Source organism: Sander lucioperca, chromosome 17, assembly GCF_008315115.2.
Source record: "Sander lucioperca isolate FBNREF2018 chromosome 17, SLUC_FBN_1.2, whole genome shotgun sequence".
Classification (NCBI taxonomy): domain Eukaryota; kingdom Metazoa; phylum Chordata; class Actinopteri; order Perciformes; family Percidae; genus Sander; species Sander lucioperca.
In genome coordinates this window covers 13,845,771-13,871,102 of record NC_050189.1, presented here as the reverse complement: position 1 = coordinate 13,871,102, position 25,332 = coordinate 13,845,771, and the positions used below count along the sequence as shown (strand labels likewise).

At 42.4% G+C, this 25,332-nt stretch overlaps 3 protein-coding genes across 8 annotated transcripts in view; 2 read left to right on the top strand and 1 right to left on the bottom strand.

Annotated features, from left to right (window-relative positions):
* Positions 1-13,551, top strand: part of si:dkey-38p12.3 (rho guanine nucleotide exchange factor 15) — a 15,737-nt gene extending 2,186 nt beyond the window's left edge. The window contains exons 2-16 of one of the 4 annotated variants that reach the window (XM_031298379.2): positions 2,058-2,542; positions 4,342-5,325; positions 5,450-5,501; positions 6,019-6,086; positions 6,223-6,491; positions 7,418-7,578; positions 7,791-7,943; positions 8,216-8,345; positions 9,003-9,077; positions 9,377-9,469; positions 9,573-9,727; positions 11,322-11,489; positions 11,660-11,745; positions 11,864-11,968; positions 12,698-13,551. In XM_031298379.2, coding sequence (XP_031154239.1) covers positions 2,119-2,542; positions 4,342-5,325; positions 5,450-5,501; positions 6,019-6,086; positions 6,223-6,491; positions 7,418-7,578; positions 7,791-7,943; positions 8,216-8,345; positions 9,003-9,077; positions 9,377-9,469; positions 9,573-9,727; positions 11,322-11,489; positions 11,660-11,745; positions 11,864-11,968; positions 12,698-12,867 — 3,093 coding nt within the window. In that variant the 5' untranslated portion in view covers positions 2,058-2,118 and the 3' untranslated portion in view covers positions 12,868-13,551. Of the gene's footprint in view, positions 1-2,057; positions 2,543-4,341; positions 5,326-5,446; positions 5,502-6,018; positions 6,087-6,222; positions 6,492-7,417; positions 7,579-7,790; positions 7,944-8,215; positions 8,346-9,002; positions 9,078-9,376; positions 9,470-9,572; positions 9,728-11,321; positions 11,490-11,659; positions 11,746-11,863; positions 11,969-12,697 lie in introns of those variants that run through there. The other 3 variants (XM_031298377.2, XM_035993498.1, XM_031298378.2) reach the window with 3 other exon arrangements.
* LOC116049040 lies at positions 12,915-16,596 on the bottom strand. Of its 3 annotated transcripts, none has more exons than XM_035993510.1 (4): positions 16,389-16,596; positions 16,192-16,312; positions 16,045-16,118; positions 12,915-15,004 (listed from the first exon to the last, which is right to left on the bottom strand). In XM_035993510.1, exons 1-4 carry the CDS (start codon positions 16,413-16,415, stop codon positions 14,123-14,125), a joined length of 1,104 nt encoding a protein of 367 aa, XP_035849403.1. In that variant the 5' UTR covers positions 16,416-16,596; the 3' UTR covers positions 12,915-14,122. The 3 variants fall into 3 exon arrangements, with proteins under 3 accessions (XP_035849403.1, XP_031154278.1, XP_031154279.1); XM_031298418.2 differs by having other exon boundaries at positions 16,030-16,121; positions 16,195-16,312; positions 16,389-16,593; XM_031298419.2 differs by having other exon boundaries at positions 16,030-16,118; positions 16,389-16,592.
* A 2,402-nt stretch (positions 16,597-18,998) lies between these two features.
* Positions 18,999-24,224, top strand: LOC116049017. Its single transcript, XM_035993499.1, has 20 exons — positions 18,999-19,167; positions 19,273-19,328; positions 19,412-19,501; positions 19,703-19,830; positions 19,930-20,070; positions 20,141-20,212; positions 20,328-20,498; positions 20,623-20,719; positions 20,805-21,019; positions 21,164-21,314; positions 21,378-21,586; positions 21,696-21,810; positions 21,892-22,097; positions 22,201-22,318; positions 22,390-22,562; positions 22,664-22,752; positions 22,834-22,943; positions 23,025-23,383; positions 23,888-24,050; positions 24,125-24,224. The coding sequence occupies exons 1-20, from the start codon at positions 19,145-19,147 to the stop codon at positions 24,160-24,162; spliced, it is 2,724 nt and encodes a 907-aa protein (XP_035849392.1). The 5' UTR covers positions 18,999-19,144; the 3' UTR covers positions 24,163-24,224.
* Positions 24,225-25,332: the final 1,108 nt, after the last annotated feature.

The window sequence follows — 25,332 nt, the reverse complement described above, 5'->3', positions numbered from 1 at the left end:
AATCGTCAATTGGAATTGTTGTTTGTTGCATCCTTTCAATGATGTGTGTGTAATCCTAAATGCATGCAGCTACATGCAAAATGCATTAATCAAATAGTCACACAAAGCAGTCTTCTTCTTCTTCTAATGTCTTCTTCTGGATCGCTGCTCTGCTTTTTGCATGACTCAGAAGATGACTAATCCTCTTTTGGTTTGGTATTGCATCAGCTGTTGTACACAGTGAGAAGAATCTGCAGCATGGACATTTGGTCGCCCAGAATGGAAACTGAATTTCACTTTATAGTCATCACATTTCTTTTTATAGGCACTTACAGGCTGAAAGAAGCGTCAGTGTTTGTACGTTTATCAGATTGTCGAATGGCCGTTGAATTCCTAACTATCCCTTTCTGGTGAATAAGGGATAGCAACACACACTTAGATTTGATTTGATTTTAGTAGGATCCCCATTAGCTGACGCAGAACATCAGCTACTCTTCCTGGGGTCCACACAGAACATAAAACATTACAACAAACAGTAAGACTTTTTTAGACAAAACAACCACATGATATAAAAATAAGAGCAGTATAACTAGCATTATTCTTTCTTGCAAATATAACTATACATATTCCCTTTCATGTACTCTTATAAATATTACACTAAATACATAAGCACTGAATATAGAAAAGTTCAATCTTACAACATTTTTGTATACATATAAATATTCCTATACATAAAAAGTACAAAAGTAGTTCGAAAATATGATTACAGGCTTAGGGCCCTTAGATGTTGCTTTACTTGTTTTTTTTAGAGAGTGTATGTTTAAAACATGGACATCTATGTAAAGACCTCAGGCAATGTTGCACAAGAAATATTAAACGGGTGTACTCAAACCAGTTTATAAAAAAAGGAGACATATGTGAGCTTCTACAGAGGGTAAATGCGGGACAGGATACCTAAAATTCAAGTTAAAAGTTGTAATTGCAATGAAAGATCAATAAAAACGTTAAATAAAAAAGCGGCGTTGGGGGGTGTGTGTACAACTTTTTTCAGAGCGCTTGTAGACTAGCTGAAAGGTAAAAGATCACGAGGAGCTTGAGGCTATTCAACCTGTCAGGGTAACAGTGGACAGGGTGGAGTGATTCAAATTGCACGTTTGTATTGAAACAGTGGTTAACTATTAATTGAATTACAACCGTGGGTCATTATGAATCATACATACAATACTGTTCAAAATGTCAGCTTGCTACACAGGTAATACACATGAATTAACAGCAAGCCAAAGAAGAATTACATATTTGAATTTGTATTCGCTGCTTCACTGTGTCCTTTTACACAGAAGTCCAAGCTGTAATAATATTACATTTGAAAATAGTTTCCATTGGCTGACTCTTACTGGCAGCGATCTTCTCTGAAATGGAAACCTTGTGTTTGATTGGCATCCCTGTTCTGATAATGATGACCCATTCCGGCCATTACAGCAGTAAATGCATAAACAAGTTACTAGGGAACTTTACAATGTTCCATTCTATTATCTCTACTAGTCATAGCTGCATTTCCCTTTACTGTGTGCCTTTTGTAGTGCAGTAAACAGACTTCAGTCAGCTTCAGCTACTCAGCTGGTTTTACATTAACTTGTTTTCTTTGTGGGAGTGTGTTCTTACCAGAAATGAATTGGCTCCTTACAGTGCAAAGTTCATTTTCCTCTGAGGCCCTGTAGTAGTGGATTTGTAGCACAGAGCTGCAAAGTCTGATTTTAGAATTATACTGTAATGGAAATACTGAATTGAGTGTTTACTGCATTGTGGGTTTTTTTCAGCTACAGAAAATGACTATAATTATAGTGAGCCGTGCCTTTTTAAAGTAATCACAAGACAAAAAGGTTGAGAGCCACTAACCCACTATGTAATCGCTACATCCCCCACTTCAAGTCTTTCTTCCCCCATTCCACGTTAGCTCTCTACGGTCTAATGAAGGCACAAAATACAAGAAATGGTAGCTTTTAATAATTTAGACGTTAAATTCGATATGCTATAAAACTGGTTTTAAACTTTCTTTTCCTTTTCTCTTTACTCGTCAGGTGAAGACGACATGCTCACATTGACCTGACTTGTCAGGTCTGGGTGTAAACACCAGCTACCATGTCTGTCCAGGAAGCATCCCAACGGCCCACGTCGCCTAAACCCCTCAAACCTGAGCCCAAACCGAGACTGGAGATCCCTCCAAAACCGACACCACAAACCAGCTGCCCTCCTCTGGGAGACCGCGGCATCAGCACGAGGCTTTCTGGAGGAAAGGTCAAGAGGATTGTGAACAAGTTCAGCATACAGGATTCGAATGAACCGGCGGAACAACCCACCAATGGTACTGCAAAACTAAGGTCAATTAAACGGTTCAAAAGGCCGCCTACGGTAAAGCCCAAACCAGGCCGTGCCAGTCTGCAGCTTCAGATTAGCGGAGAGAAAGCGCCTCCGCTGCCTGTTAAGAGGAGCCGCACCCTTCAGAAGCAGGAGGGTGGGGGTGCAGAGGAGGGGGACACCATCAGTGTGGAAGGAGGTCGATCAGGTACAGGGGTTTTTACACTTTTTTTAACCAGTGTTTCTGTCTTTGGCTACATCTGCTGCAGTAGTATTTTACTTTTGAATATATTCCACATATTCTTTTTTATATTATTTTTATGTTTTGGACTATAGATTTGTTGTTGTCACTTGTACTTCCTGTGTGTTTAATGCCTGGCTGTCAACCACATTACCTTTGGGATAACAATAATAATAAAGTAAAGTGGATCATCACAAATCTTTCAAAATATGCTTAAAGTAATGGTAGTACTGAAAGAAACAGCAGGTAGCATTTGTCAGTCCTCCAACGACAACAAGCTGCGTCACATGATTTCTTGAAAGAGTCTGCTCTCAGAGTCTAGGTACTTTTACCTTTGACTGCCATTCAGAGCTACTGAAGCAGCTATTACTGCAGCGTTTAGTAGGCAGAATAAAGATCAGATGACACTATAAACTGTATTTTCCTCCCTCCGTCTCACACAGCCTGCAGCGTAGCTAACGTTAGGGCCACTTTCACAGACACTGGACTGAGTGGAGTTTTAGATCAAAGGTCAATCTCATTGATAAAACTGAAAGACAAACAATTTTACATTATTGGCCATTTGTTTGTTTCTTGCAGTGAACTCTCAAACAGTGTGGTGCCGCTGGCTAATCTGAACCAACAGCCATAAACAGGTTCTGTCAGTCCGATCACGTGTTCAGTTTTAACCTGTAGCTCATTTAACACGAGCAGTCCTTTTGCTGTGTCATGATGCTCGGTTTTGTTCTGACTCAACAAAAGGGGAAGCCAAAAACATTTATCGGCTTTCTGATAGAGATTTTTGTGTGTGTGTGTGTGTGTGTGTGTGTGTGTGTGTGTGTGTGTGTGTGTGTGTCCCCGCCCGAGTTACACGTACGGTCCTTTTCACTTCCTTGCTTTGGTTCCCCGTGAGCAATGAGAAGCCTTTAAGGACGTCAGATTCTGTGGCAAAATATCCTCATACCATCAGTATTGATCGATATCAGCTTCTAAATGAAGTAACGATTATTGTCAATATTGATTTATCTGTCATTTCTGTTGTTTCCCAATCAATCATTTAGACAATAAACATAAAGAAATCAGAAAATTGTGAAAAATGTTTTGAGAATGTTTGGCATTTGGGCCTGAACAATAACTTCAACAATGAATCCAGTATCAAAATAGCTGGTGATTAATTTTTGGTAGATTGACTAATCAATTAGTCGACTAATCGTTTCAGCCCTACTGGTGATTTGAGCAGTCATAGAGATGGAATTAAGCTTAATGCAACTGCTACATTATAGTAGTAATACAACTAAAAGTATTATGGCCTTTTATTAAAATGCATCTTTATTGAACTATATTTAATAAAAAAAAAAAAAAAAAACATCTGTATTGGCTGATGTGGAAAATTGCTATCACTACTTTTTTTTTTCTTTCATATCTTTATTCACTGACCTAGTAAACCTTGATTTTGCAACTCTCCAAAATTTCCATTAATATTTGAAGACACCATTTACAGACCTGCTGTATTTGCGTAGTGATGAACTGCTGACTCAACATTCCAGCGTGTGCCATGTGAAGCTGTTATGCAGATGGGGGGGGCTCTTAATGAAAGTGAGCCGCCCTATCTGGGGATACACATGTAGGAAAGAAGTGGGCAGGAAACAGCTTATTCACAGCCATTAGCTATGTCTTTTTGCCTGGAGTGCGGAGGGAAAATACAGTAACATTAGGAAGAACTACAACACGTTAGAGAAGTTTACTGTGTGGTGATTTATTTTTGTGTTGCTTCTTTTTCGATGCAGCGCCTGATGGAAAAGAGGTGGAGATCCAGTTGATTGGAGGAGGTGAAGCGGAGGCGGAACACAGTCCTCACACACCTAATCTCAGTCCATGCTGCGACCCGGGCTGCAGCTGCGCGTGCCACCTCCAGTGGCCTGGCATGAAACTAATATGGGTGCCCGTGGAGATGCATGATGGTGGGGAGGAGCACAGTGTTGTAGGAGACGAGGATGAGACTGATGTGGAAGAGCAGAGATGGGAGGACGAGGAGGTAGAGGGGGGAGGGGAGAGGGACAGCGAGGCAGAGGATGAGGTGGACCGGACGTCTTTGGTTGACGAGAGTGAAGTGTCGAAACAAGAAAAGTCAAAGTTTCACCAGTGTTTGGAGGTTTTGCTCGGTGATGGTAACCGGAGGCTTTCAGACCCGGGCCCTCACTCTGTTTTCACCTCTCTCGCTGTCACTCGCTCTCAGTCTCCCCCTGTTCCCCCAAAACGGGCTCAGTCACCACAAATCCACCACTTATCCACCCAAAACGAAGAAGAAAATATTTACGAGGACACCCTTCCAGCGGTCGACCCCACTCCTAAAAAGCCCAATGTGTGTAAGGAACTGGATATTCCACTAATCAAAGTGCGCAAACCAGCTCGACGGTCTAAACTGTCCTACAGCACCTCAGACCAGACGTCCGAGTTTCATACGAACACAGAACCCATCTTGAACCCAGACAATATGCCGCCTGCCATCCCGCCGAGGATGCCTGTGGGTCATGACAGCCGCAGCCTCACAATGGCACCCCGGGGCGGCGTTCCTCTCCCCCAGCCCACACTAGAGGAGTGGCGCACCTTGCGGCCCTCATCCCCCAGCAGCTCCACTGCCAGCGTGCTGAGCACCCAGAGGGACATCACTCCGACCCCACCCAACCCTCACAGACCCCCACCTCCACCACCAAAGACGGATCCCAGGAGGCTTAGTAGTGCCTCACTGCAATCCCTCACACAGAAAAAAGGTTTGTAGCGAACAAACATTACGTTACAACCCGCTTGCCTGAGATGAGCTATGATTAATTCACAAATTGTTAATTTTCTGTGTAATCGAAAGCGATGATGCCATTTACTTGTCTTTTACAGAAGGAGAGGAGAATGAAGGGAATGAAGAAGAGAAACATGACACATTCAAAGAACTGTGAGTTATCCCCCTCACCTAACCTCATTTTTAAAAGGATAAGGCTGACAATATTTTTCTATTTGTCAAAAAAAAAAAACATTAAGACCAAAGCCATCAATAAATTGATCCTATTGACAAGTGTTGTCTGTGTAGCCAAAGCATGTAGCTTATTCTCCTGTGGTATTTTTATCCAAAAAACTTCTAAAACACACCAATGGGCCACACTGTAGTTTACTTTCAAAGATTTAAGTCTGAAATTAGAACAAATGGGCTTGGAGCTGAGAGCCGCAGACAGAGTACAGAAGTTGGATAGTATTCAGAGACGCAGCAACACATTGTTGTTGGGTTTGGACTTTTTATGGGATTTGTAGACAATAAGAAAAATATGGAATTCCAGTCTTATCCTTGAAGTCAACAGTGGTGTCCGTGTGTGTAGAGTAATCATTAACTGTGTCATTCACTCTTTTGTTAGATAGTTTGGTTTCATATTACCCTGCTTGATCCCTTTCTCCTCTTTGTATACTTCCTGTTTCAGGCCTCCAGTCAGGAGCGGCTCCCTCAGGAGGGAGTCTTCGTTCAGCTGGGAGTCCCGGCTGCAGGATGGTATGGCTGACACCTGTAACAAACAAAACATCAAAAGACAAATATGAATTGCAGTAATGCCTGTAACAGGATATCATGTCAGTATCCACTTGTTACTTGTATACTGTATAACCTTTGTGACTTCTTTTCTCCTCAGAGCCTCTGTACCAGACGTACCGTGCCACTGTCATCACCAAGGAGATCCGACGCCAGACAGTTTGTCGCAACATCAGTAAAACTAGTGTGGACTACACCATGGACTGGACAGCCCGTCGCTCTGGGGCTGGAACTGGGACTGATAATGGAGCACCCAAGGGCGGCCCCACGCCTACACCGGGCCAGAGCACCCTGTGGCAGGACCTCCCAGCTGTTCGGGAGGCAGGGGTGCTGGAGCAGCTCACCCCTGAGCAGTGCAAGTACCAGGAGGTGAGGGAGAGGCTAATGTACTTAGCATTGATGCTAGGAAAAGAGAAATGGGAGATGCAGTATCACAATTTAAATTGCATCTTAAAGTCATAATGTGATGTTTTTATATAAATTAAAGTCTACTCTGCCTCTCTGTATATTATATTATATTATATTATATTATATTACAGCAGTGAGTGGTAACTCACTGCTGTAATATAATATCGATTCACTCCATCCCCAGTTCATGAAAGCTTTTACATTCACTGTTATAACTTTCCAAGGTCAGGCAAAATTCCTTTTAGGTACAGGAAGTGAGCGACAAGTGATGCATACCATTTAGAAGGATTTTTTTTATAGAACTAGTGCAGTGCCCATTTGGAGCGAATGCCTGTTTGGAAGGGACTGATTGCTTGGTTCCCAGTATTGTTTTCACAGTTCAATCAGGCTCATCTAGAGATTCGGTGTGGCCCCTTTTTGTTGTCTTACCGTCCCACATCCAGGTAGCGACGTGCCCCGGGTGAGGGAAGGAGGGACCCGGGCTCAGCCTGCCAGCCAGCAGCTTCCCTAGCCTCTGCTCTAACATGTGTCTGTGTAGGATTGTTTTTGCATGTTAGGGTAGACTGCAATCCGTTTTTGGCGGATGATCACTTTTTGGCATCTGACACCGGTAGCCGGGGAACCGCGATCAATGAGCCTTCGAAGGATGCAGCAACTCCCCGCCCCGCTGCTGTTACTGTGTATGCGAGGGAGGGACACACACTGATTTCTCGAATTTATAGATAGTTGATGATGGCGTCATTTTCTGATAAACCACCAACATTTCCAACCTTAGAAAGAACCCCTATAGTAAGAAAAAGGCCCTGGTTTTGAGCTTAATTCTTTGCTTAAGTTCTATGCCGTCGTTTGCTGAAGTTAATATTTGCGTTTTTTTTCCTCCCTGGCAGAGTATGTTTGAGGTTTTGACATCTGAGGCCTCTTACCTTCGATCCCTGCAAGTTCTGACCGAACACTTCCTGGACAGCCGAGAGCTGGAGGAAACAATGATCATCAGAGAGAAGAAAACCCTCTTCTCCAACATCCTGAGGGTCCGAGAGGTCAGCGAGAGGTGAGAAATGGCTGAAGGAAGGATAAATGGAGATAAAGGAAAAGGGAAATAGGAAGGTGATTTATGACTTGAACTACCACAAGGTCAATTGGGACAAAGATACTAAGAGATAGGAAGGAAAAGTGAAGATGTAATGGGTCATTTCCTGAGTGCTGGCAATGGTTTGAAAAACCTTTTATGTTTTGTGTAACCTTTGCTGTTTGACTCCACAGGTTCTTGAAGGACCTGGAGCAACGCATATTCAAGGACCTGGTCTTTCCTGATATCTGTGACATTATCCACTACCACGCCCAGCACAACTTCCCAGCCTACATCGACTACGTCCGCAACCAGATCTATCAGGATAAGACCTACACCTCACTCTTGTAAGGAATTCTCTAAAATTGTCATTTTTCCAATTTGTTTCTCAGATTCCAGATAAGTTGGGAAAGCCTTCCTTTCACCTATGTTGTATCCATCCACAGCAATTTGGACATGTCAGACAAACTAAAAGCAAGCATTGATTGTCAAGATAGTGTTGTTTTATCCTCTGAAATCAATTTTTCCTCCTTTTGTCTATTTCACAAGTATATGAGCATTACAGCTGCATTACATACCATTGATGTGTGCTTGTATGCGCATGTATGTGTGTCCACAGGAAGAACAATGCGCAGTTTGCTACGGTCATCACTCGTCTCCAAGAGTCGCCTCAATGCCAGCGGCTGCCCTTCATGTCCTTCTTGCTGCTGCCCTTCCAGCGAATAACACGCATCAAAATGCTCATTGAAGTGAGAGCAACATCACATGAATGCTTTTTTTTTTAACATACAGTAGTCCAATGAGTCCAGCAACAAGTAGAGTAGCTTAGCTTAGCATAAAGACTAGAAGCAAGGGGAAACAGCTAGCCTGGCTCTGTTTTTGCTGACTGCTGTTCGCAATAAATAGTTACAGCACGTAAGTCCCCTGAATAACCACAACTTGACGTGTGTACAGAAAGGAGACACAACATTAGTGAGCTCCAGAGGCCTATATAAAAGTCTTTCCTTTAATTTGGATAGAGCCAGGCTAGCTTTTGTTGTCATAGTTATGTCACTGTTACGTGACAACAATGCAGTTAGCCTTTACACCCTATAAATTCTTTCCTCAGTTGACTAAACGGAATGCCACAGTACATTCTGCATACCTGACCCTTTTCTTTTCCTGTGTGTTGCTTTGTGGAATGTCCTCATTCCAGCGCAATCCTCCCCGCTCAAACTCGTCTTGTTTTATGCTCCAAACAGTCAACAGAATAACATAAAGCACTGTCACTGCCTCTTGACCTATGAGCAAAGTCACGGGCACACATTTTCTCAACCTCATGACCTTGTTTGCATTTAGATGGGAAAAAAAATGTATCCTGCCGTTTGCCTGTTGCAGAAATAGAAAGTAGCTGTTTGTCGTTTCAGAACATCCTGAAGAGAACAAAGGAGAGGACGAAAGAGGAGCAGACGGCCTCCAAGGCTTTGGCTTCCGTGTCGAAGGTAAACGCCTCTCACTCTTCACCCTCTCTTCTGCCTACAAATCCATATAATCTGACTCAGAGCGCTTCGCATGCCTCTGGATATTTGATGTCAGCCATTGTCTGAGTGAAGGATTTCCTATTGGGTGAGCTCTGCAGTGACAGTGAGCCATGCACTGAGGACAATGGTCGTTCGAGTTTGCTCAAACAGGGAGACATTTGTCAAAGGAATGAACCTGACACTCCCAATGAGATGCAGCCAGTTTTGTTTATTTCATAATCTTGTCTCTTTTTTCCCCCCACTCTCATAATCACACACAGATCATTGACGAGTGTAACACACAGGTGGGAAAAATGAGACAGATGGAAGAGTTGATCCATGTCTCTCAAACACTGGAGTTTGACAAGCTCAAGGTAAACACACACACACACACACACACACACACACACACACACACACTTTTGAGCTACTTGAAAAATAGCTTAATGTTCCTACTTTTGCTTGTGTCTTCTCCAGGCCATCCCGATCATCTCTCAGACACGACACTTGGAGAAGAAGGGAGAGCTGCAGGAAATGTCCAAAGGAGGAACCATCTTCAACATGAGGGCAAAGTTCACCCCCATCTACCTCTTCCTCTTCAATGATCTGCTAATCATCACTGCCAAGAAAGGGTGAGGCAGACCATTCTAGCAGATCCAATTTAGGATCTACCCTTGGTGATCCTCTGACTTTTCCTTGTAGCGCAACCAGGCCACAAATTGTCAATCCTTTGGTTTATGACCTGCAAAACAAATGACATTCCCATCAGACTAAGCTGTACTTTCTGTTTAGTGCTAATTGTCAACTAAAGCTAAACTAAGATGGTGAACACAGTATAAACATAACACATTTTAAAACATCAGCATGTTAACATTGTCCGTATTGATGTTAGCATGCTGATGTTAGCATTGAGCTCAAAGAACAGACACACAGTCACACTAGCATGGCTGTACACTCTTGCTAGTGTGACTGTGTGGGGCTGAATTTTTGAGAATGTGTCTTTATCTGGGGACATGATACATTTCAGTCACATTCATCTTAAAATCCTGCAGATGTCAGGTTGTGTCAAACATTTTCTTACATCGCAATTACCTTCATATGACAAGGTGTGTGTCAACCATCGGCCCTAATACACTGTGTGTCAGGCAGAATTAGGCATCTTTGCTCATCATTTATGAGACAGAGCTGAGTAAGCAGTGCTTCCAACAGTCACTAGCAATGTGATAGTAAACCTTGTTCAAGCGGCTTCTGGAAAACAGTAGATATAATGCCACTTTCTTCTGTACTGTAACTTATTCTGTAAGCTGAGGTCATGTTTTTGCGTTAGGATAGGTTCTCTTACAGAGCTGTGTGCCGTTTTTTACATTAAAGATCACAAATTATGGTTTATCATTAACCTTGTTGGCCATTAATAAGTTATGAGAGGGTGGTATTGCTCTATTGACTTGTCTCACTGCTCATCATGATGCGTCATGTTTAGGCTGTGGAAGTGAGAGTGCACCTCAGCCAGTCCCCTTTGGAAGCTGTGCAGAGAAAATCTTTTTACAAGCTGTCATCATGGCTCTTTAACCATAGAGAATGTTAAAGACGCTGCGGAGGCAGGCCTGGCTAGTTCACACAGCATTCTGGGATGGGAGAAAAACAATGCTCTGGTTTTTTGGCATTTCTTTAAACCAATCTCAATCGTCTGTCTGGATTTACCCTGCAGAGATCTGAGGAGCAGTTAACCGTAGTCCTCATAAATCGACCAGAGTTTAAAATGCCAACACAAAAAAAGCGGAAGGTCTGGGACATGCGGTGGAATTTCCGGCGGCCCCTGAACAATCCTTGAAGTGGAAACGTCGTCGATATAGACTATGGAGAATGTGACCACTGACCGCAAAAGCAATCATGACTCTTTAACAGTGTCATCACTAGTGAAATGACTCCAAACTTCCTCAAATGTGGCAGGAAGTAGTGTTTGAAGAGAACTGAGAGGAAGAGTAGATTTCAGATATTTTGTTGCTGCCAGTGCCACATTGACAGCAGATGAGAAAGACAAAATAATGGCATAGAACATGCATATATTACAAAATACAGCTAAACAAACAATACTGTACACGCTTCAGTATTTATCACTGCACATGATTATTTCCTTTAAGTTCCTGAAGGTAATTGATATGCTAACATTTTGCCACTTCACCCTAATATCCAGAAAAACAACTCACCCTTCTTTTTCTTGAACAGGCCGGAGCGTTTTGTGGTACTCGACCACGCCCATCGCTCTCTGGTGCAGGTGCAGCCATTAGATGAAGGTGGGGGCAGCAGCGGGCCCTACGAGCACTGCTTCAACCTCACCCTGCTGGAGAACCACCAGGGACGCATGATGGAGAGGCTGATTAAAGCTCCCTCCCAGTGAGTAGCTCTGTGTGACTGGCCAACACATAAACTGACCCATTTTTCTCCAGCACTGTCTCAGGATTTGACATGAATTCTTTTTTTCTTAGCAAAGTACAACTCATGAATATGAGGCCCCGTTACATTGTTTATTTACATTTTTTATAAGCCTATAATTCCGTCAACAGGTCAGATATGCACAGGTGGATGGCGGCTTTCCCCAACCCCACCAACCCAGACAGAGACGAAGATGAAGTGATTTATGAAGACTGGGGTGAGGGCGGACACGCACGCACGCACGCACGCACGCACGCACGCACGCACACACAGAGTACAGTATGTGGTTGTGTGTTTCATGCCCAAAGTTTCTCACGGTTATGTGCGTGTGTCAGATTGTCCTCAGGTGCAGTGTGTGGAGCAGTACATTGCCCAGCAGGCAGACGAGCTCACCCTGGAGCCCACTGAGATCATCAACGTCATCCGCAAAACCAATGAGGGTAAGAACGTTGAAGGAAACCAGGTCCAAAGAGTTATTTTAGTTATCAGACTCTCACGAGATGAGCTGGCTGTTAAATGTAAAAAGAAAAGGTCAAAAAAAAGATGATCACATACAGGACTGTAAACATTTCCTTATTTACAGGACACAACTCTGCATCTGAAACTGCTCAAGAGTTATATGAATCTGTGTGTGCGTAAAATTGATTTTAACACACACTGAATCACCTTGACGTTGCGCTAACACAAAGCACTTCCCGGTAGACAAATGGCAGTTGATTTGCATTCCAGAGACTTGTCTATTTCTGTTGTCATTTTCAGCCGTAACTGTAACGTTTAAAGATCTATAGTTAAACACGGTGGTCTGACCTGACGTTTATGCTGCGTTTATTTATTTACTAGTAGTTTTTTTTTTTTACCCGGAAGTTATTGTAATATTATACTTGGCATTTGTAAACAAATGTGATTGGGTCTATATTTGCCATTATTAGTGTCTGTGGATCTAAGCCGGTTTCCTATCAATAAAGTGTAATGACATGACTTTGTATCATTAACGTTAACATCATTTGCCCCTTCCTTTGACTCTGCTTGTTTATACACCCTGATCCTCATTCCACAACCTTCTCACCGTAGCAGTTTATTAAATTTGTTTTGACTTTCTTGCATGAACAATACAGAAACCTCCAATCTTCCCTTGTTTGTTCTCCTCCCACCCCGTCCTCTCCTCCTAGGCTGTTATGAAGGCATCCGCCTGTCTGACGGTCAGAAGGGCTGGTTCCCCGTAGGAAACGTCATAGAGATCACCAACGAGCACGTGAGGCGGCGAAACCTCCGAGAGCGCTACAGAGTCATTCAGGCTGCAAGCATGGTCACCACCAGCAAGGCCAACGCCCTTCATTAGAATCGATGGATCAAGGATGTTTACATGAAATCTTTTTTTTTTTTTTTTTAAGAGCCAATGAATGGATACAATATCCTCAGAAATGAACTCTGTACAAAGATTATTCAGTGACTTTGAGTTGAAGTGAGAGTTTCTAACAACCAGGAAATGAAAGATAAAAGGAGAAGGGTGAAGATCATGAGATATGACAGACCTGCAATCATCTCACTGGAGTACGCGAGTGTGCAGCTGGGAGCTTGAGGTAGACACTGACAGACACTATGAATGGCATGCATTCAATAACAAAGATCAGCATCTTAGAGCATTACTACAGCTGTAGAGTTTACCTCTTCTTGTGAGCATGCAAACCTTTGTTAACGCCTCCTCTGCAAAAACTGAAACGGCACATGTAAAAATGCCAATCATTCCAGCTATTGCTCGACCAGATTGTACAAATACAGACCTGCTGCAAAAAAAAAAAAGAGTTGGGCGTTCCTGTAAACGCCTGGTGTCAGTTGTCACATGACCACACAAGTTAAATACTTTTCATTCCTGCCATGCACAACAGCCTATCTTGTGTCACTACTAAGGTGGCCAGAATACAGGAGAACATGTTTTTATGATACAAGAATCTTGTAAAAACACATTTACTGAAATTCAACAGTGTTAACATTTAAAAAGGAATATATATCTCTCACCACAAAACAAAATCAGGAAGTGCCTTTGAATGAACTCAAAATTACACACCAGGACTTCTGTCAGGATCATATCAAGCCCCAGAGCTTTGAAAAGGCATGTAAGTGTGTGCTGAGCTGTACTGTCGTTATGACGTTTCAGTCTTCGTGCTGTCCAATAGCTTGTTAGCTTGTGTCAGTAGCCATTGTGGAATAATACTGTAGCTCCCCCTGACGCTTGTCAGTAAAGATGGGATCTTATTTGTGGATATGCTGTAAATGTACAATATGTTGTAAATAATGAGTGGGGAGGATTCTCTTTCAAAAACAGTGCATAGTGCTTTTAATAAAAACGTGTCTTTTTAGCTCGAGGCTCAACTGTTGATCATTTTTATTAAACACTGATACAGTAGTAAGAAAATTACAAGGGAAATGTAATGCAATACTCAGGTAGATTTTATTAATTCTCATCCTAGAAAAAAAAATTACTTTCAGAGCAACTAGTGCAAAGAACCCTCAAATAGTTGTTTCCATAATGAGAAAGGAGGTAGTAAAGTCCCTTACAAACTCACCCATGGACAAGAGCCTCAGATTTAAGACAATCACTGCACGATATCCAGCGCTCCCATGTCCCCGAGGCTCAGGAGTACTTGCACAGCATCTCCCTCAGAATCTGAGAGCGTACGCTCCTTCATTTCTAAAAAATCTCCAGAGGCGCCTGATGTGCTTTTTGCCTTTGAGTCTGAGAACAGTGTAGACTCACGAACGGGCAGATGAACATCATCTCTCCTTCGCACCACAAACCCAAAATCCCCCCAGCCTGGTTCTCCATATTCCCTGGCACGACTAAAGCCGATGTAGCCAATGTCGTTTTGGGTACAACCAGCAGTTGTTAATGCAGGAAAACTCTCAGATCCTTTTGGGGTTTCAGTGCTTATTGATGAGTCCTTGTGATGCTGGTAAAGCAGAGGGTCAGAAGGTTTTACTGCTGATTTACTGTGGTTTAGGCCGCAGATTTCCTCCTCCATCAGGCTGAAACAACTCAAGAGGGTGTTAGCTGCCTCAAGCTCCGTATCTGACCAAGACCTTCCCTGCTGCCTTGGATACTGCTCATCGCTACAGAAGGGCTTGTATACTTCCTCAGCTGAAGTGGAGTCCATAAGGTTAGGGTGAAGGAATGAGATGGGGTTCAACTCTACACTGGAAGAGACCATTTGCAGAGCAGCAAGGGTCTCATCACTCTGTATAGGCTGTTGGTGGTGCAGTTTCAGGAGGTTAGTAATGGCCTGGTCTTCCTCCTGGGTAAGCTGGAGAATAACACGGCTTGGCTGCACTAGAGGGTGAAGAGTATTTCTTTTCAAGGTGAGGCTGCCCAGATCCCTGGCGGGGTGTGGTTCTGATCTGAATGGGTCTGGACGAGACGGTGGAGCTGGGCAGGCGGACATAACTGGTGGCGGAGTGTTGAGCTGGAAGCAATCGGAAACCTGATGGAAAGAAATATGGGTGAAAAGAGAACAGATTGAATGAATAAATGAAGTCAAATCATGAGATGACCTAAGCTGCACAGAGCAAATTTGAACGTTGGCGTTTTAATTGTCCATATTACCAACATAATGACATTACAAGCTCAAACAACTTTGCAATATTTACTTTAACAGGAATACATTTTTCATTATTTCTATCCAGCATCGTTTGTGTTTTCTTGCCATCCTCAGTCTGCTTTTCTGTGCTCCTGTACAATTCATTTGTGAGTTTCTGGTGCTTTCACACAGGCCTATGATAGTTTTTCCTAAAATGAAAAGAAAAAAAAAAAAAAAAAAGGGTACAGGCTGATGATACATCTTCACTGTCAAAACAAACTGCCTCCTCCTTTGCCCTTGGTCTCAATTTCCTTCCAGCCCCCTGGTCAGGGTCTTAGCTCTGTCTGACAGGCCTGAGTCAATCTTATTAAATTACTTTGTCTGTCTGATCCCCTCCATAAGCTCTATCCTCTACAACCACCACTACCCAAAGAGCACAGGCTGGTACAGGGAACAGCATTAAGAAACCACCCCCCACCCCGTGCTCAATACATTCTCACAATTTGGGGTAATAATCATAAAATGTTTGATTTGAAAAATGAATGTGTCACATACTTTAAAATGATGGTTGCATTTACTCTCACTGCAGAGAGCAATAACATTATTGTAATGTCGTTACAACACCCCATGTCCATTTAATATACATGTACCAGAATTCCTAATTTTTGCAATAATTTGCCCATTCATCCAGTCTTTTGTAAACCTGGACATGGTCTCTAAAAATGACTCAGACTCATAATGTGGTCTTGACAATAAAGGCCCAGATTTAATGTCTGAAAAACATCAATTATCTCTTAAAACATTCAAGTGTATCAGATTGTGTTTGTTATCCTCCAGGGACTAAATCCCACGGATATACAGTAGGGGGTATGAATGAGGGGTAACCATTGGCAACCAGTTTTGAGATGTGGTTTATAAAGTGAACTTACCCTCAACTCACTCACTATGTTGGGGATCCTCCTCCCACAGCTCATGGTGGGATCAGTGTAGAAGAACTCCGCTGGGATGATGGGATGGACTGGAGAGAAGACTAGTTGTCAGCGGTGATATTGGATGGAGCTTTAAAACAGATGTGGCTAAACCTGACTCACTGGTTTGGTTGTTACAGTCGGTGTGATGGTGTGCAAACTCTGTAGCCATGTACACAGGCAGGAAAGACGGGTGGTGCAGGGTCCTGTTGGAGAAAGGGGGCGCGGTGGGCTGCCTGCACCTCTGAGGAGAAACATGGGGACATGTTTACAACTTTTGTCGTCAAAGTAAATGTTCGGCTGAAAAGTGAAAAACTCACCACACGATGTCCTACATTGAAGTTCATGGTTGACTTTGTTCAATGTCGTATCTCGAAGGCATTTAGCTCCTCATATGTTGGTGTCAGAAAAAGAAAACGTCAAAAATAACAGTCGCCGTCATGTCTTATGGTAGCAGCTACCTGGTGGCAGAGCGCCCCCTGCCGGTTGACTTAAGAGACCCCGTTCTTTTGACCGACTGCATATGAATTTCTCTACATTTAATTAGTAATTTAATTATTAGTAATTTAAGATTTACCACTTGGCAAAAACTTTTTTTACTTCGAACTACTACTGTAATAAATGACAAATTAAGGTTTTAATACCGGATATTTGATTTTAGTCTAAATTAAGGTTTTATTACTGGATATTTGATTTTAAATAAAATACAGACAGTGGCCAAGTCCTAATTTAGTTCATTTATACGTACTTTAACATATATGTCCCCCTCTCCAGAATTGTACAATTCATGCTTCTTAAAAGAAGCATGCATTATATTGTGTTGAATATCAGGGTACAGAGAGGGAAGTATTAAGATGCTAAAGTAATGCAACTACAGGACATTTAACCCTAGGCCCCTTCCATAGTTTTGTGTTAGAACCTGAGTCCTTATTTTAACAACTTAACCATTATAAAAACACTTTCTGCAGAGTAAATAATAACTATAGCTGCCTGATAATGTAGTGGACTAAAAAGCATGTGATTTCCCTCTGAAATGTAGTGGATTACTAAAGTAGCATAAGCATACATACAAAGATTTGTACAAATAAGTTGCAAATAAGATGCTTTCACCCAAATGTAAACACTCCTTCAACCTTAAGAGACTGTCTCTATTTTGTGTTCAACTTCCTGTGTAGGTTTTGGACAAGTCAACAGATTTATTAAATTCCAAATTTCCCATTTAAAAATGTACTTGCTTTAAACTAGTTTGCGAGGATTCTTGCACTCATGTGAAGAGATGTCAAACAAAAATGTAACTCTAAAACTTGCTCAGTATTTTTAAGTGAAGTTTTTAAATGTGCAAGTTCTCACTTTTTCTCAAGGCACTGAGAAGATTTAATAACCTAGAAACACGAGCAGGACCCCCCTGCTATGGCATGCCAGAACGAGATGGGTAGCCTAGCTGGTGTGGTTTTAAGTGCTGCAGTGGGCTTGATGGTGGGACTCTGCAGATCAAGAGGAAAAATGCTCAAAAACAAAATATGATGAGTGAACTGGTCATGTCAAACAGGTGATAAACAACTGTATCTGCTGTGGGCTGTGCAGTGTGGATGATGCTGCCGACACCTGTACACTGAGAAGAGGCAATGGAAACCAGCCAGAGGATATGTACACCGTATTGTTACCCTGTAAGACAAGACAACATTTATTTATCCCTTTAGCTACTAATATTCTAGTGCTATACTACAACTAATGTGATACATACCTCACTGTAGCATTATCAGAAACTACATGGCTCATACTGCAGTACTTCTTGCTTTAGAAAATCTTGTTCTCATAGACTACATTCTCCTTATAGAGCTTAAGGCAAAAGATGCAAATAGTGTTTTTATATGATTCAGATAAGTCATCTGTTCAATTATTAATGTTGAGTCTTGGTTGCCAGTGTCTAGGAAAGTTAAAAATTGTAGCAGCAGTACCTTGACTGTGGATCCACAGCTGTTGAGTTGAAAGAGAAGAGAGCCCTGGTGCTGTCCATCTCTTTGGGTCCACAGTTTTTGTCTACCAGGTTGGTTCTAGCAGGAACTCCTTCACTTGTGATGGCCAGAGACAAGTCAGCCACTACAGGTATCCTGACATCAGTCGAACACACTGTAGAGAGATGTGTTTTAGCAATTCCGGCAACTATACGGAAATCCCACCTGCTTTTACAGTAAAAAAATAATTTAAAAAAATAAAGTCCTTACCAATGAGTTCAGTAGCAGAGAACTGACAAGTCTTGACAATTGAATTTTGGACTTCTAATGTTTTGTTTTAAGCCTTTCAATGTAATGTCCTAAAAACACATGCAGCTTATTTGCTGATGTCCATGTTTAAAATATCACATTAAACACAAGAGTCGATGCTTCCAGTTAGTCTCATCTCACCTTGTACTTGTACGTGTACTTGAGCAGCAGTCTCTGGCTATTGTTGCTCATGACGTAGCCGTGCTTAGTTGCCAGCTCTGATGTCAGCAGCTCTGAGCCGATACAGATCTCCCACGGGTAGTAAATAGGATGGTGGTCCAGTTTAAAGCTGATGCCAGACTGAGAACAGACAGCATCAAAGGCTGGAGGAGCTGTTAATACAACACAATGAGTTACTCTGCTCACTGCTAATACAAGCAGTAATGACAATAAATTTATTGGACTTACAGGCATCTGTAAACAATGCCACAATAGACGCCAGGTGGTAAGGCAAGGTACTGTAAGGTAAGGTGCTGGCACTATGTGCTGCTGTCTGCTACACACCAGTTTTTACAAGTCAGGCTATTCACCGACCAACCAGAGGCCCTCAGGTGTTACAGCCACATGTGTAGCTCATTAGCAATCAAGGTTTCTTTCAATCAGTTGCAGCTGATGAGGTTAGATTTGCCTTTACCCCTCATGGGTAGAGAAACTGACTTATAAAAACTGGTGTGTAGCAGACAGCAGCACATAGTGCCAATTTGGCCAGGATACACAAGCAAGCAAGTGGTTCACTTTAGCTTGTGTTGGTTAGCAGGTGTAGTTTGCTAGCAGCTAGGCTAGCTTTAGACACTGCCAACACATCAGTGGCTATGGCTTTTGGGTTTTGCCTTAGGTAAGGTGCGGGATCATAGCAATTTACAAGCTGTTGGTTGCCGTTAGTGCACCTTATGGTTTCAATTTATATATGCATTTTGAATACACGATTTTGTCTTAACAGTGTGACATTTCTCCTGTCTGTGTGGACAACTGCAAAATGTGATAATATTCCCAATGGTAAGAATTAAAGCGTCTGCTTAAACACATGCCCATTAGTCCTTAGCACGTATATTTAGATTTGAACCCATTTGTTCATGCAGAAGGTCTTCATATGGAGTGTCGTGATCGTTACTTCATGATAGCCGTTGAGCTCTTCTTCACTGGGAATGAACCTTCCTTTGAGGCTGTTGGTAAGTCATGCACAGCTTCATTACAAACTAGGGGTCAGAAACCATGTGGGATCACATTATTGAGCTACAGCGGCTCTGCAACCCTATTTCTTTAGTTATTTCTTAGGACTGACCTGGCATGTTTTTACTTTTAGTAAATCTGACCAATTAAACCCAAATATTTTGAAGTTTGAGCAGACAAAACTAGTGACTGTCTTTCAGATGAGACAGGTGTGTACCCCATCACTGAGCAGTATGCAGCAAAATGTGGCTACAGTGTCAGTGTTTTACCTCCATTGGAACATGTGGAGCTCCGGGCCTCTTACTTCAGCTGCCACACTGACAACAAGGTCTGTACAAAACCGTTTTGGGTTATTTATGCAAACAATATGTGTGGCCTTTTTTCAGGGACACTGTTTTCATACATCTTATTTTACTGGATATTTCAGGAGGATGAAGTGTTCACATTCAACTTCAACCTGATTGTGACACACAAAGGAAAGGAAGTCACCTATGCTTTGAACAAGACCTGTTCTCCCTCTCTCCCCTGGTCTCCCAGAGAGGTTACCTGTGAGGTCAACTACATGGAAGTAAGCTTGGTTGTATCTTATGTAAAATATGTGGCATTTCAAATGTTTACCAACACTGGTTTCTCTGTAGGTGTCTGTGAGGAGTGATGTGGCCTGTCCAACTGGGACAAAGGAGGATGACTGGGATGCTCTTTTCAAAACGGTATGTTTGACATTGTCTTCTGGGAAATGTGTGGAATTTGTCACCTGCAGTTGGATAACATGCATCAAATTAGTATATACAATTAAATGGCGGTTTAACAATGTGCTTTATTCAGGCCTATGCCTCAGCCACTTCAGATTGGCAGGTGATGTTTCAGAGTGTGCAGCAGGAGCTGATGCCCATTAGCCTTAAAACGGCTAAGAAGCATGGATATGCATTTGACTTGACGGATGGAAGGCTTGTATTTCGTGCTCCGTATGGACAACCTGACTCATTCAGCACTGAGGTAAACCACTGATGCAGAGTTTAGGGTATCTAGTCCATGGTTTTTGAAATTCCAGAATGCTATGTTTTGTACAGTAAAGCATTTAGTACAAAGCATGTTTTTTATTTTGAGTGTCTCTCTCTAGGTGAATGGTGTTCCAGTAGAGGTGGTCCATGCAACACTATTCTCCAGACATAGCTGGGTTTTAATTATGGTTGACCTGGTGGCTGCTTGTTCCATGCGTCAGTATTATCTTTTATGCTGTGGCTTTCTTTTTGTCCCTTGACGTACAGCAAATGAAACTAATACTGGTGAAATATCCCACAGATAAAGGATCATATGACAACATTGGCTACATTATGTGGGAGACTCCTGATGTGCTGCATCTGTTGTCTGGTCTACAAAGGATGCAGGTCAACATTGGAGTCAATGGCGAACTTGTGGAGCAGCCAGTTGCAGAAGAGAGAGGCTACATTGTGAAGCAGCACAACTCCACAGTCGAGATCAGCATCCCCTATAATGCTGAAGGAGGATACAGGAAGGTCAGGAGGCACCGATGTCGGGGGGGGGGGGGCAAGTTGCAAATTAGTCTGAGTCAACTTGATGCACTCAAATGTAAATCAGGCTTATTGTTTTTCTGATCTAGTTGCAAATTTAAATTCCTGATAAATTGTACTCTTTCACAGAGCATTGTGTCTGGGAACCTCTATGAGTTCTACATCTTTCATCTCTACTTGGAGCAAATCTCAATGGATGAGGATCATGTTGACACCAGACTTCGCATTCACAGGACACTGGCCACTCCCCTGCTGACACGCCCTGTTTTCACTGAAAACAGTAAGTCTAACAAGGCGCTTGCCAAGTTGAAGAAACGGTAATCTAAATGGCTTTTCATTTCAGGAACAGTTCCTGAGGAGCGCACATTCACGGTCTACCTCGGGGATGTCCCTGAAGACGTCGAGTTGGCTGCGGTTCATTTGAATGGACAGAAATTTACAGTTCCATTTACAAATACAAGCAGCCACAACATCACAAAAGTTGTTTCTCCCAACCACACTCATGGCTACACTCTGAAGGTGCCTTTTGAGGACCCTGTTGTCATGCAGCAGGTAAAAGGTTTTTGCATTATTTGTCTGGTTGGATCTTCAGATGTCATGCTGGTTTATACATAGGAACTTCATCTGGCTTGACTCAACATGTTTTTTCTGTTTCCTTTAGTTAATCAAAGATGCAACGATGCAGCACAGGCTGGACATCAACTACACACTGACCGTTCTGCCTGAAAATGAGCCTTTTTACCAACTAGCATCAGTGATGGCGTTAACTGATGCCTGTAAGTCGCTAGCCTTATTTTTAGACCTGGTCAAGCCTACTTGTGTATGAAGCAGAGTAACCCATTGTGTTGTATTAACAGCTCCTCCACCCTTTGATGCTGTCTGTTCTGAGTCTGGCATCAGCTTTAAACTGGACCACCAGCCTATTTACTACCTGTGGGAGATCAGTATCGGCTCAGAGCTGCTGACATCAGAGCTGGCAACTAAGCACGGCTACGTCATGAGCAACAATAGCCAGAGACTGCTGCTCGAGGTGCCGCTCTTCACTCATGGCTACAAGTACAAGGTGAGATGACTCTAACTGGAAGCGTCAACACTTGTGTTTTAATGCGACGTTATTTTATACATGGACACCGGTCAATACGCTGCATGTTTATTTTTGTTTTAAGGACATTACGTTGAAGGGCTTCTTCAGCACTTTTGAGCTCCTCATGCGGGATCATGAAACATTAGAGGTCCAAAATTCAATTGTCAAGACTTGTCAGTTCTCTGCTACTGAACTCATTGGTAAAGACTTTATTTTACTGTAAGAGCAGGTGGGATCTCCATATAAAACGCTAAAACGCATTTCTCTACAGTGTGTTCGGCTGATGGCAGGATAACTGTGGTGGCTGACTTGCCTTCGGTCATCACAAGTGAAGGAGTTCCTGCTAGAACCAACCTGGTAGACAAAAACTGTGGACCCAAAGAGATGGACAGCACCAGGGCTCTCTTCTCTTTTCCAATCAACAGCTGTGGATCCACAGTAAAGGTACTGCGGCTGCTTACCAATGTAACTGTTGAACTCATTCACAAAATTACTTTTCATATCTGGCAGTATGAGCACCCAAATGTTATGCTTGGTTTCTCCAGCTTGGTAAAGAGTATGTGACGTATGAAAATGAGATTTTCTTCAGCAAGAAGTTGCATGCTCCAGCTAACTCCAGCAATGATTTTGACAGGTATATTTTAAACCCAACTATTTTGCCTATTACATTCCCTCAGCTTCTTATAAATGCAAACCAATCCCTCTTGTCTTGCAGGGTGACAATGCAGTGTACATATCCTCTGGCTGGACTTCTCTCAGTATACAGGTTTGAGTCCGACGCAGCTGGTGTCGGTCGTATTGTGCATTCTGCACACTCCACTCAAGGTTGGTGGTTTACCTGTTGAACTGAAAAAACACATCCTTAATATATCAGATGCCAACATCTGTTTGGTCTCTATACTCTAGGTCTACTGAGTCCCACCATTAAGCCCACTACAGTGCTTCAAACACCATTGTCCACTCAAAGAGGTGTTTCAGTTCAACCTGCTTACCGGCCTTCTGCTCAGTATATCCAAGTATCCAGCGTTCCAAACAATGTCACGAAGAACGTATCTGGCTTTCCAGGGAATGTATCTGTCTTTCCAAACAATGTCACGAAGAATGTATCCGGCTTTCCAAACAATGTCACGAAGAACATATCTGGCTTTCCAGGGAACGTATCTGGCTTTCCAGGGAATGTATCTGTCTTTCCAAACAATGTCACGAAGAATGTATCCGGCTTTCCAAACAATGTCACGAAGAACATATCTAGCTTTCCAGGGAACATATCTGGCTTTCCAGGGAACATATCTGGCTTTCCAAACAATGTCACGAAGAACGTATCTGGCTTTCCAGGGAACGTATCTGGCTTTCCAAACAATGTCACGAAGAACATATCTGGCTTTCCAGGGAACATATCTGGCTTTCCAAACAATGTCACGAAGAACGTATCTGGCTTTCCAGGGAACGTATCTGGCTTTCCAAACAATGTCACGAAGAACGCATCTGGCTTTCCAAACAATGTCTTAGAGAAAGTATCCATTAAGCCCACTACAGTGCTTCAAACACCAGAGTCCGCTACCAGATGCACCCGAAGATGTCTTTCAATGCGACCTGCTTTCTGGCCTTCTGCTCAGTACATCAAAGTATCCGGCTTTCCAAACGGTGTCTCAAAGAAAGGATCCATTAAGCCCGCTACAATACTTCAAACACCAGAGTCTGCTACCAGATGCACCCGAAGATGTCTTTCAATGCGACCTGCTTTCCGGCCTTCTGCTCAGTACATCAATGTATCCGGCTTTCCAAACGATGTCTCAAAGGAAGGATCCAGCATTCTAAACGATGTCTCAAAGAAAGTATCCAGCTTTCTAAACGATCTTTCAAAGAAAGTGTCCGACTTTCTAAACGAGGTCTCAACGACCGCATCATGCTTTCTAAACGATGCCTCAAGAGGTACGTGTCTTGCTTATCTGAAATTTGGTTAATTTGTCTTTTGTCATTCTGTTTAACTCTCGCTCTTTCAACAGGAGCCAGAGGGTCATCCGAAACTAAAGTGACGCCATAATTTGGATTGTGATTGCATGGGTTTTAAATGTAAAGCTCAATAAACTTGTATGTTAAATGCTCCTGACTGGTTATTGAGACAACATGAAAGTGACAAATAACTAAAAGTAGCTCAAAGAACCATACGATGTGTTGCGAACTTGATATAGAGCAGGATCCTTGAGCTGCTAGGTTGGACCCAGCCTGAGGGTTTGAGACTGAAATGAATGAGAACTTGAGTGCTGTATAAAGTTACAGAAAGTGCTTTACCTGGTTAAAAGACATTTCAGACACACTGACAATCCCAACAATGCAATAAAAGTAAAATGGAAATAAAGTAATAACATTAGTAATAACATTAAAGACATGTTGGAAAAATGCTTTCATAATATAAAGATTTTGTTATGAGAGGTGTTTTTTTTAAGATTCTGGACGTCTCAGATCCTCAAATAAGGGGTCCTGAATGCAAAGCATGCACATCTTTAGTTTTGAGCCAGGCCTCAGGAACAGTCAGCAGAGCCCTATCTGAGGCTGCGCTTCAGCTCTTAGGGTAGCTGCAATGTAACTAGGAGCTGAACCATAAAGTGTGGTCTCAAAACCTCTTGCCAACGGACTAGAGTTGACAATTAGCCAGCTGGCAAACACTGGCACATTTAACAAATGTTAATTAATGCGAGTTATCTTCATAAAGTGCTTTAAAAAGTAATCTGTAAAATCTTAAACCGAATTTACTGGTAACCATTGAGGAGAGGCTAAAACAGGGCTGATATGATCTTGTCTTTTAGTATGTTAAAAGCTCAGCAGCTGTATTTTGTACAAGCTGAAGGCTTGAGATTATTTTTTGGTTTAAGCCTGAATACAATGAATTGCAATAATCTGAGCATGAATGACTATTTTTGAGATGCTCCTCATCTGATAACATGATTGAATTACTTTAGTAATGTTTTTCAAATAGATGGCCACTGTGAAATATTTCAACTGCTGGTTTAACATTTGTAGACCTGGAGTCAATATGTTTTTTTACAATAGGGATTGACTTTGGGGGACCAAAGAAAATCATTTTAATTTTTCATATAGCTGGAGAAGCTTTTGGGACATTCAGCACTTTATTGCTGACAGACAAGATAACTGATGAGTGTTGCCTACTTCACTGTAAGGGAGACATTTGCATGCATTTTGCATTGTATAACAA